Genomic DNA, 12079 nt, shown 5'->3' with positions numbered 1-12079 from the left:
ATAGGTTGTTTTCTTGTTATTTTTGTTGTTAGTGGTAGAATTATGTTTGTGTGTCTTTCTTCTTTTGGGTTTGTTGCAAGAGAATTATTTTCTTGCTTTTTCTAGAGTGTAGTTTCCCTCCTTGTGTTGGAGTTTTCCATCTGTTATCCTTTATAGGGCCGGGTTTGTAGACAGATATTGTGTAAATTTGGTCTTGTCCTGGAATATCTTGGTTTCTCCATCTATAGTAACTGGGAATTTTGCTAGATATAGTAACCTGGGCTGGCATCTGTGTTCTCCTAGGATCTGTATGACATCTGTCTAGGATCTTCTAGCTTTCATAGTCCCTGTTGTGAAGTCTAGTATAATTCTGATTGGTTTGCCTTTATATGTTACTTGTCCTTTTCCCCTTACTGCTTTTAGTATGCTTTCTTTTTTTTGAACATTTGGTGTTTTGATTATTATGTGTTGGGAGAAATTTCTATTCTGGTCCAATCTATTTGGGGTTCTGTAGGCTTCTTGTATTTTCATGGTCATCTCTTTCTTTAGGTTAGGGAAGTTTTCCTCTATAATTTTGTTGAAGATATTTACTGTGCCTTTTACTTGGTATTCTTTGCTCTCTTCCATATCTATTATCCTTAGGTTTGGTCCTGGATTTCCTGGATGTTTTGGTTTAGGAGCTTTTTAATTTTTATATTTTCTCTGACTATTGTGTCAATGTTTTCTATGTTATCTTCTGCCCTCGAGATTCTCTCTTCCATCTCTTGTATTCTGTTGGTGATACTTGTGCCTATGACTCCTGACCTCTTTCCTAGGTTTTCTATCTCCAGTGTTGTCTCTCTTTGTATTTTCTTTATTGTTTCCATTTTTTGTTTTTAGATCCTAGATGGTTCTGTTCAATGCCCTCATTTGTTTGCTTTTGTTTTCCTATATTTCTCTAAGGGCCTGTGCTTTTTTGTCTGTGTTCTCCTGTATTTCCAGGGACTTATTCATGTGCTTCTTGAGGCCCTCTATCATCATCATGTAATATGATTTTAAATCCAAATCTTGTTTTTCTGGTGTGTTGAGATTACACTGCTTGCTGTGGAGGGAGAGCTGGGTTCTGTTGTTTCAGGCTGTCTTGGTTTCTGATGCTTAGATTCTTGCACTTGCCTCTTGCCATCTTCTTATCTTTGATGTTAGTTGTCCTTGTTGTCTCTGAATGGAGCTTGTCTATCCTGTGCGTCTGTAGGCTGTGGGCTCCAGGGGAAGATTGGTCCTGGGTGTTCAGCTCTCGATGGGCAAACTGTGCTCTAGCTCTGGGTGCAGATGGAGCCCATGGGCTCAGTAGGGAGAGTGCTTCTGTGGGGCAGGTACCACTGTCATTTATTGAGTGTTTCCTTTGCTCTACAAAGTCTCCTGATGAGTCATCAGAGGCATTTCCAACTTCCATTACTGTTTTTCACTGTCATATTCTATCAGATGCTCTCTTACATTTCCATTTGATCTTGCGCATTCTTTTATACTTGGTCCTTAGCACATTTACTTCTGAATTCTTTACCTCAGAGAGCCACCACCTTCTTCATACTGGACTGGTTATGTGGCTTTCCCTCTTAACCCGTGTCTGTAGTGTTTTCTCTGTGTATGTACATGAAAACATGCACATGTTGAAATCCTCTGGCTGAAAACTGGAGATTTCACATAGGTGGTAAAGAAAAGCAAACAATTTGTATGTGTGAAAATTGAAAAAAATCATAATTCTTTAAGTGTATGAGGGTGATGGTGATGATTCAATCAGTTTGGGGATAAAGTTAGTATTATACTTATTTTTGGTCTTCTTACCTTTGCAGCACTACAGGACTCAGATCTTCTACATCACCATTTAGAATATTGCAGAAGTGTCTCAGTTCTGCATCACTGTTAGCTTTTACACTGCTGGGAAATTCTCTTTGAACCCTATATTCTCTAGCTAATAAGTCCATGTTACTTTTGACTCATGGCCTCTTAGAGTTTTGGGAAGACAGGATGAACTCTGTGGGTCTGATTAAACCGTAGTCATACACCATGTCCCAAGTTTTCTGACAGGAGGCCTTTGCAGGATGCCAGTGTCAGTAACAGAACATCTGGCTCCATCCTGTAACTCCTGCCTGTTCCCGGGTAGTAAGCAGTTGTCTCTTCCCAGATACTGTATATGAACACCAGAGGTTTTAAATCTGCCTAGCGTTTAAAATCCATCAGCATTTAGAACTGTAAGCTTTCTTTTCTTCTTTCTCAAGTTACAGCCTCCACTCCAACCCACAGATATTGATGTAATATGTGTTTTGTCATGCTACTCAGAATACTATGTAGAGTGCCTGTGATGCACTTCTTTGATCCATGGATATTTAGAAACGTTGTCTGTAAGATTACCTGGAAGTCTTACTGCTGCTGATTTGTTCTTCTCTCCACAGCTTACAAAGAGCCCTGTTTTTTGTATTCTCGAGTTGGGGGTAACCGAACACCTTTGAAACAACCTGTGGATAACTGTGACAACACGTTGGTGTTTGAAGCCAGGTTTGAGAGTGGTAATCTACAGAAGGTAGTCAAAGTGTAGGTTTTAATTATTTTTATTAGAGGAAGTAGGTCATTAGCTACTGTTTTCCAAATTAGGTACATTAAAGCTTTTAGTATTTATTACTTAGCTGTAGTTCTCAAAGTATAAATGCTAATTATGAGTGTTAATGATTTACATTTATTTAAGCCATTCCTAGGCCAGTACTTATAATTCTATGTATATGAGCATTTATAAAAAATTACTTGGTAAGGAAAAGTCACAGCCAAAAAATATTAGTATGTAAATAAATATTGCAGTGAAAAGTGCTTTGCCTTCATTAAGTGTCTTCAGTGACTAAGTTTGGAGTACAGATAGTTGTCAAAATCTTTTAACTGGGAGTTCAAATTTTGCAATCTGTGTAACTGTATTACTTCACATGTATGTCCAGTCTTCTCTTGAAAAATAATTATTTTATACCCAGAACTAGAATTATTAGAATGTGCTTGGAGGTTAAAAAAATCAGACATTGATTTTTTTCCCTCAATTCCAATAACTCTTTAGCCATTTATTCTATAGGAAATAGTTGTGTTGAAACCTACAAAGTATCATTAAATGTCTGTGTTTATGAGTGAATCCTAAGGCTACATATTTAAATTATGATCAATTTCTCATGAAATAAAACTTTCAAAACTTACATTATGTGGTTGTTTGCTGTCATATTCTAAGTATACATTGTTTCCTCCCAAGAAAGCTTCTATAACTTTTGAATAAAGTTAATAAAAAATAAGATTATTTTTCTAATATATCTTAAACTAAAATGTCATTCTTATATTCTTATGTGCTTTCTTCCCTTCCTTTTTTGTGTATTAGTGCAGATTATGAATACGAGTTGACTGTACGTCCAGACCTCTTCACAAATAAGCACACTCAGTGGTACTATTTCCAGGTCACTAACACCCAAGCAGAAATAGTCTACAGATTCACTATTGTCAACTTTACCAAGCCTGCCAGTCTTTACAATCGGGGTATGAGGCCACTGTTCTATTCTGAAAAAGAGGCCAAAATCCATAACATTGGCTGGCAGAGAATAGGAGACCAAATTAAGTATTATAAAAATAACCTTGGGCAAGATGGGCACCATTTTTTTTCTCTTACATGGACATTTCAGTTTCCACACAGCAAGGATACTTGCTACTTTGCTCACTGCTATCCATACACTTACTCCAACCTTCAAGAATACCTTTCTGGCATCAACAATGACCCAGTAAGATCAAAGTTTTGTAAAATACGTGTCTTGTGTCACACACTTGCTAGGAATATGGTGTATGTCTTGACGATAACTACTCCCTTGAAGACTAGTGACTCAAAGCGCAAGGCTGTGATTTTGACTGCAAGGGTTCATCCAGGAGAGACCAACAGCTCTTGGATCATGAAAGGCTTCCTAGATTATATTTTAGGAGACTCAAGTGATGCACGCTTGCTTCGGGACACTTTCATCTTCAAGGTGATACCCATGCTGAATCCAGATGGCGTGATTGTGGGAAATTATCGATGTTCCTTAGCTGGACGGGATCTAAACCGTAATTACACATCTCTCCTGAAGGAGTCTTTCCCTTCTGTTTGGTATACAAGAAACATGATCAATAGGTAAAATAATCTTCAAATTTTATCTCTGCTTAATTAGTAAATTTAGTAATAAGAACTTTGCTCAGACAATCTCATTTTTTTTGTTACTCTAAATTTTTCTGAAGATAGTTCATAAGCAGTTTTTTTTCTTTCCAACTCTAATTCTATACCCATCTGCATTATAAACAAAGCTCTTTCCCCTCAGTGATGAAAGAGACTCCAGAACATTTCAGTGGTTCCATGGATCTGTGAAGTTTGCATATCACAAATTCTATTTCTTACTAAAGCTTATAGTAGCCTTGATGGCTACACTGTATTTTTATTACTTATATATGAAAATTAACTACAGAACAAAGCCCTCTGGCATTATGCCAATCATACAGGGCTGAATGAGTCCTTAGAATATTAGTTGGTGCAGTTACTTAAGTTTTCATAAATAGTAGCTTCATTTGCTTCCAGAAAAAAAACACCTTTAAATTTTCTAAATCTAGAATGGTAAGATCGACTTAATACTCAAGTATTTGTTGAAGCATAAACTTTTTGATAGACCCAGGTAATAACCATTAAGAATAGAACACCCATTCCATGGACCTGGGACTTAAACATATCATATTGGAATTGATGCTGTATCATTTACTAACTGTACACAATTTAAAAAGTAACTTAAGTCTCAGTTTTTTCATCTCTAGAGTGGGACTAGTATCTCAAAGATGAAAGGATTGAGAAAAGTATTATACATAAATTACAAATAAAGATCAGAATATTAAAAACTCTGAATGTACTCATATGATCTCTCACATGCAAAAGAATGGTGTTAATAAAATTATATAAATATGGAACCATTGTAAATATTCAGTTATTTAGTTGTTATAATAACAACTTCTATTACAGAGATTGTTGTCTTATAACCACATGTTCTACTCATAGTTATAAATGCAAGGTACTTGTTTTAAAAATTGAGGATCCCAGCTCCTCACAGAAGCATAAAAAAGGTACAAGTTCCTGGTGTGGCTCTGACTGTCTGAGAGAGTCTAGCATCAGCTTTCACTTCCAGATAATGTTTTTTATTTGCCTTGAAAAGTAAGAAGTGCAATGCCCCAAAAAAACCTGAGATCCTGCTTTTACATGATCTTTACATGTGGACTGCAGTTGTCCTTGTAGTTATTTGGGGGATGTTTAAGTAACGAAGAGTAACTTCTGGTTTCTTTTATCCTGGGAAAGTAAACAGTAAAAACAGATGACTACATGTACTGTGGTATTCTGGATGTATTCTGGCATAGAATTAAGAACATTGGTGAAAAACCCTGGTGAAATTGAAATAAAATTAGCTTAGTTTATGTTAGAAATGTGCCAAGATTGGTTTCTTTGTTTTCAAGAGCATAGTAAAGTTATGCAATATGTTAACAGAAAGAGAAACTGCAAAAGGAGTAGCTGTTGTGTCAAATAGTTAATTTTATATGAAATGTCACATATAAGGCAGAATGATTAATACATTACCTATGAAGTTCGTTTAATGATCTTTGACACTGAGAGTTCCTGGTCTGACACATGATGGATTACAAGCCAATATAACTTGGCTAGTCTGTATAGAAGCTAATTTAAATGTCTCAGTTCTCAGGTTGCCTTATAGAAAGATTAAGGAAGGAGTCAGTTCAATAATTTCTGAAGTAATTCCAAGAAATAAAAGTACCTTTAATAAAACTAATCAAAAGCAGGCAAGAAAAACAAGAAGGCAGCCACATATGTGTAGGAAGGTAACCATATGTAAGTATACACAATATTAAGTGTACTTAAAGTATGTTCACATAAGAGCAAGTACCTGGGATAATGCTGAATACAAAATATATGTAATACTTAATTATCTTTGGACAAAAAGAAAATCCAAAGTGTTATTTTAATTAGTGTAAGGGAAGAAATATTAATATTATTCTTTACTTCAGAAATATTTCTTTTGGAATTAACCATATAGATGTATAGGACTTCAATGATGCTGTTGTAGAAAACTGAAATATCACCAAACTTTTAAATATTGTACTTAAAAATATATGACATGCTTCATGTTTAGGGATTAAACTTGACAGTAATGTTTTATAAACTGATTTTCTAAGAACTTGTAATGATGTGTTGATTCCTTTATGTTAAATGGATTTTAATAAAATAAAATCAGTAAGTTAATGCACATCAAATTTCATTTTTAAACTGCATAACCATTGCTTTTAACAAAAGTAATTTTGATTCATTATAAATATCTATTTGTAATACTGTTTTTTAACATTTTAGTAGTTAACATTCTAGATATAACAAGTAACATATACAGTTTTGATTGTGATACAGAAATTCCATATATAGCCAAAAATAGGGAGAAAGCAACAAAATGCTCATAATAGTACGGCCTTGCACCACTAAAGACTCTTCTCACAGTCCTCATCAGCCTAAAAGGCTTGGATTGTTTTTTTAATTTAAAATAAGTGATTGCTTTATGTCCTCTTAAAGAAAACATGATAATTTCTTTTTAATATTCATTAGAATTTTACTAGAAAATTCAGTTTAAATTTTAGTACCATTTTTCTCAGAATGGTATCACAGGACTTAACTATTCATTGTTTTTAGTACCAAGTTCTGAGACACTCAATTTTCAACAAATATCTAGGTGCTTGTGTGCATAGCACTACTGTAGATGATTTCTAAACATTTTCCATCTTTTACAAGCTTAAATATCAAATTTACAACAACTTCCTAACAAGTGACACAGAAACAGTACCGTTAAGTTGTGCTGACTTCCAGAGCCATCTCAGTTCTGCACTGAGCTATCTGGGTGGGCAGGGGTGAGACACAAACTTGTTCTGAAGGCTGAGAACATGAAACAGAGGGAGGAAGACTCTAGTCAAAAAGAACATGTTAAGGTAATGAGCAAAGGAAGGATGTCGTGTCCTGAGTCCAACAGAAAACCACAGAACAAAGCAGAGGTCTGCTACAAGTCTTGGGAGTGGGAGAAATGGATCCTTATGGAAAACTAGAACAAAGATAGTAAAAAACTAGGGTATATTTATTTATTTGAATATTATATTTGTACATCTATAATTGTGTCTATAGAAGAAAATTCAGGGGTAAGATTTATTGATTTATTGCTTTTCTTCTTCATAGGTTAATGGAGAAACGAGAGGTTATTTTATATTGTGATCTTCACGGCCATAGTAGGAAACAGAACATTTTCATGTATGGTTGTGATGGTAGCAGCAGATCTAAAACAAAAGGATTATACTTACAGCAACGAATCTTCCCACTCATGCTGAGCAAAAACTGCCCAAATATAGTAAGTACCTTTAAGAGTTTAACTTCCCATTAGTAAATGTTTGATGCTCACATAGGAAAGTCAAGTAGGCCATCGTAGTTGCTAACATACTTTTTAATTTAGTTCTTCAGACAGATTTTTACAGTTGACCATGAAAAAACTGTTATTGTTTAATACCCAAATCATTTGAAAATATTTAAACAAAACAAGGCTTCCTCATTCTAAGTTCCTCATTCCACTTCTGGGCATATATTCCAAAGATGCTCCAACATATAACAAGGACACATGCTCAACCATGTTCATAGCAGCCATATTTATGATAGCCAGAAGCTGGAAAAAAATCAAGATGTCCTTCAACACAGGAATGGATACAGAAATTGTGGTACATTTACACAGCTATCAAAAACAATGACTTCATGAAATTCCTAGGCAAATAGATGGAACTTGAAGCTATCATCCTGAGTGAGGTAACCCAGTCACAAAAGAACACTCATGGTATGTACTCACTTATAAGTGGATGCTAACCCAAAAAGTTTGGGATACCCTAGAAACCATCCACAGACCTTATGAAGCTCATAGAGAAGGAAGGCATTTCCAAACCTCCGCAGCTGGTATTCCTGAGTTGACTTTTTCTAAATCTATATTTTATCTTTGCTGCCTTGTTTCCTTCTGGGCAACCCTCCCATGGGGCTTTTTTCCCTTTGCACCTACATTTCAGTTGTCTCCCCCTCCTGCCCTTTACAGCGTGGTTCGTTCTACGCTCCTCTCATGGCAGACTCCCTTTTTTCCCTCTCCTGTGTTTCTTGCAAGAGAATGCTAAAAGTTCCACTTCTTGCTGCTTGCTCTTTATTGACCAGTCAAAAACCAACTGTTGGGCTAGAGAGATGGCTCAGTAGTTATGAGCACTGACTGCTCTTCCCAAAGTCCTGAGTTCAATTCCCAGCAACCACATAATGACTTACAACCATCAGTAATGGGATCTGTTGATGCCCTCTTCTGGTGTGTCTGAAGACAGCTACAGTGTACTCATAATAAGTAAATAAATAAATAAATCTTTAAAAAAAAAAAAAAAAAAAAAAAAAAAAAAAAAAAAAAAACCTGTTGGTCCTGATCTGCAGCGGACATGAGAATTCCCATGTAAGCATAAATCAAATCCCCAACAGATATATGTAAGTAGGCATATATGAATGCCTTAATATATGAATGGTCATCAATACAGACATGCCTTAAAATAAATCTTAACAAATTAAAAAGAATTCAGATCATGAAATTTGTCCTCTGACTACATGAGTAATAGACTAGAAATCAATGAAAGAAAATGTCCAAACTCTTGTAAATTAAACCACATTCTAAAGAGGTCAAAGAGAGAATTTCAAAGAAGATTAGAAATATGTTACATATAAAATATTCTGAAATTCAGCTAATGTAGTGCTTAAAATAATAAAGACTTAAAATAAAATATTTCAAGTCTAAACTACACAGGGAATTGGAGCTCACCCTAGGCAACAGGAAATCTTGTCTCAAGCAATAAAATAAAAATAGTTGTTTTTATTGACCAGGAAATAAAACATAGCACCTTCAGCGTTGAGAATTAGAATTTTGCAGAGATGCCATTTCATTTTTTGATCTGTTTTTTTTTTTTTTTTTTGTCCACTTAAATTAATTGGAATAGAATTTTTTCACTTTCTCCCCTCCTTTTCCCTCCAGCCACTCCCAGATACACTCCCTTGAACCCAGTCCATGTCCCCCTATATTTCTTCATATGTATCTGTATGTAACAAGAAAATCAAAGGAAAAATAAGCTCCCTTGTATCTGCATATAATGATAATGAAGACAATGAGGCTGCCTACTTGTTCCTTCCTACACCCTTCCCAGAAAGTACACGTGTCATTTTTAATCACTGCTTCTCAGTTTTCCTTCTCAGCTTGCAAGTTTAACATTCAGAAGAGCAAAGAGGGGACAGGAAGGGTTGTGATGTGGAAGATGGGCATCAGAAACAGCTTCACACTGGAAGCCACCTTCTGCGGATCTACTCTAGGTAAGTGTCCTTGCTGACTCTTCTGGAACAGTAAATCAAAGCTAGGCTTTGCTCTAAGATGAATGATATGGACAGATCAGTAGTGAGCATGTTCTTGCACGCTTACATTTGATCAGTCCTATAAGCAAGATGAATAAACCTCTCTTGTGTGGTATCTCATGTCTTCATCCCCCTTTGTTTATGAAAGAATGTTCTGGGATGCACAACAAATAGTTGTTGTTCTAAGATAATTCTTACACATTTTCAAAATGGGTATTGCCAATAATGTCAATTTAAGCAATACAATTTAACTGTTTTTATTTGATTTGTTGATTGGAAAGCAGACATAGACTGGGTATTTTGCCTTGTTTATTTCTTTGGTTGGTTGGTTCATTCCTTCGCTGGTTGTCAATTTATATTTGAAAGGTAGCCTTTAGTTCCTACAACTAAAAATGAAGCTATGATTTGTGCTCTCTCATAAGAAGCATCTTTGTCATACTTAACATGTGCTATTGAAGTCAGAATATTCTGCTTTATAATTATTTTAACACTCTTAAAAAAATGTTTCAAATCTAGGCTGTCTGATGGTACCTACCTATAATTTCAGCATTCAGAGACAAAGGCAGGCAGATCCTAAGTTCAAGGCCAGCTTAGGCTACATAAAGGAACTGTTTCCATTTTGAAAAAGGAAAATGCTGGAAACTCACATTTGTAATTTCTACCTAAGCTTGTGTTTTGTTTTGAGACATAGTCTCTATACATAGCCTGGTGGTCCTGGAACTCACTGTATAGACTAGACTGACCTCAGATTCAAAAATGTCTTCTGAGTCTCCTTCTGTCTTCTGAGTTGCTGAAACTGAAGGCATGTGTCACCATGCCTCGTGATCCCCCAGCTTTTTGTGTGACCTAAAACTGAGTAACATCACTCTTGAAAACAAAACATATTCTCATGGAATTTTTCTGAGTACTTATCATCAGTGTTAATAATTGGTAACCATAATTAGAACTGTCTTGCTGACTTTTCTTCTGCCTTGCAACACACACCATTGAAAGCTTTGCCCCAGAAAGAAATAAGCAAAAGCATTGAGCCATTGAAAGACCTACTTCAGAGTAGAAAAATAGAAAGAACAGACTGTGGCATCATACCCATGTTTTATTTATAGTGTCTCACAATTTAGACTTATCATAAGAAGAAAAAATTAGCAACTCATTCTCCAAGGTGGATCAATTTTTTGATGTTTTAGGCAATAAACGAGGCACACATTTCAGCACGAAAGACTTAGAGTCAATGGGCTATCATTTTTGTGATTCTCTATTGGACTACTGTGATCCGGACCGGAGCAAAGTAAGTCAACTCAATTTGGTAAGTATTATATTCAGGCTGTCACATAAATAGTCTGTCTGCTGTCCTGCAGCATATTCTTTTTCAAAATGTTTCAATATATTTCAGCATTTCCTTTTCAATAGCTTAATGGTTTTTTGGTTTTAATGGGTTTGGGTGTATGTAGTAATTACCCCCATGGCTTTTATTATTGATACATCTAAACATTCAATTAGTTTAACTAGAAAGTAATGTTATTCTTATAATGAATAATTTATAATTTTTCTCAGTATTATCAGTGCCTGAAAGAATTAGAAGAAATGGAAAAACATATGAACTTTGAAAGAGTCTTTGATGATACAGATACTTCTCTAGTAGAAATTTCTTTGGATGTAGAGTCTAGGTAAGTCAAGATCATTGAAGTAATCTGTTACACTGTTTTACTGAACTTTTGTTATACTACTTGGATATTACTGTCAGCTCCACACAGAAAATTCTGACTCATATTAGGAAAAGGTTTTTACAAGTGCATTATTTTGGTCAAATATATCAAGGCTTAATTATGAGCACTGTCATGCGCCGTTTGTTTACTATATGTGAAAGACACGCCAAAGTGTTTTGTGTTGTCTCTATTTGTCATTTAGAGCATTTTATATCTATAGAAGAACCACTTAGACACTAGAGAGGAGTGGCACGTATCCTCCATTCCTGTACATACAGGGCCTCTCCTGTTATCAACACCCCAGGACACATAGTTCAGTTGTCACCAGCATCCATAGTTCACATTAGCAGACACTCCAGTCAGAAAGTAGCTTCATGTGCTGTGGATTTGGACAAATCCACAAGTGTATAATGTACACACTGTGTTTAATGACATGTGTCCTGCTATCATAGTATAAAGCAGGGTGACTTCACTGTACGGCGCATGCCTCTGTTTATTCTTTCCCCCTTGACCACTGGCAAGCACAGCTCTCCATCACTGTCTACTTAGTTTTTTCTTTCCCAGAGTGTCATCTGGCTTGAACAGTATAGCATATACTCTCTCAAACTGCCTTCTGTCACTTACTTAGAAAATCCCTCTGTTCTTTTCATGGTATAATGGCACATTTATTTTTTATCTCTAAATAGCATGCATTGTCTGAATATACCAGAAATATTCTCTCAACTGAAGATATCTTAGTTGCTGTCAAGTGTCAGCATCAAAATAGAATTTTTATAAGCATCCTTCTGCAGGTTCTTCTGTGATATATTTCATCTCTTCTGAGTAAATATCAAGCAATGTGATTGCCAATGTAAAAGTACAGTTTGCTGTATTTTCTTACTATGTGTGT

General features: G+C 35.5%; 1 protein-coding gene across 1 annotated transcript in view; it reads left to right on the top strand.

Moving 5' to 3' along the window:
• Nucleotides 1–12079, top strand: part of AGBL3 (AGBL carboxypeptidase 3) — a gene marked incomplete at its 3' end in the record, with an annotated part of 95681 nt that overhangs the window by 25453 nt on the left and 58149 nt on the right. Inside the window, exons 6-11 of the mRNA XM_080931799.1 lie at nt 2409–2547; nt 3362–4138; nt 7262–7430; nt 9322–9448; nt 10672–10772; nt 11039–11151. Coding sequence (XP_080787925.1) covers nt 2409–2547; nt 3362–4138; nt 7262–7430; nt 9322–9448; nt 10672–10772; nt 11039–11151 — 1426 coding nt within the window. The remainder of the gene's footprint in view (nt 1–2408; nt 2548–3361; nt 4139–7261; nt 7431–9321; nt 9449–10671; nt 10773–11038; nt 11152–12079) is intronic.

This window comes from Micromys minutus (genome assembly GCF_963924665.1).
Source record: "Micromys minutus genome assembly, chromosome: 18".
NCBI lineage: Eukaryota > Metazoa > Chordata > Mammalia > Rodentia > Muridae > Micromys > Micromys minutus.
Note: the sequence above shows the minus strand (reverse complement) of the source record. Positions and strands in the feature narration are given on the sequence as shown.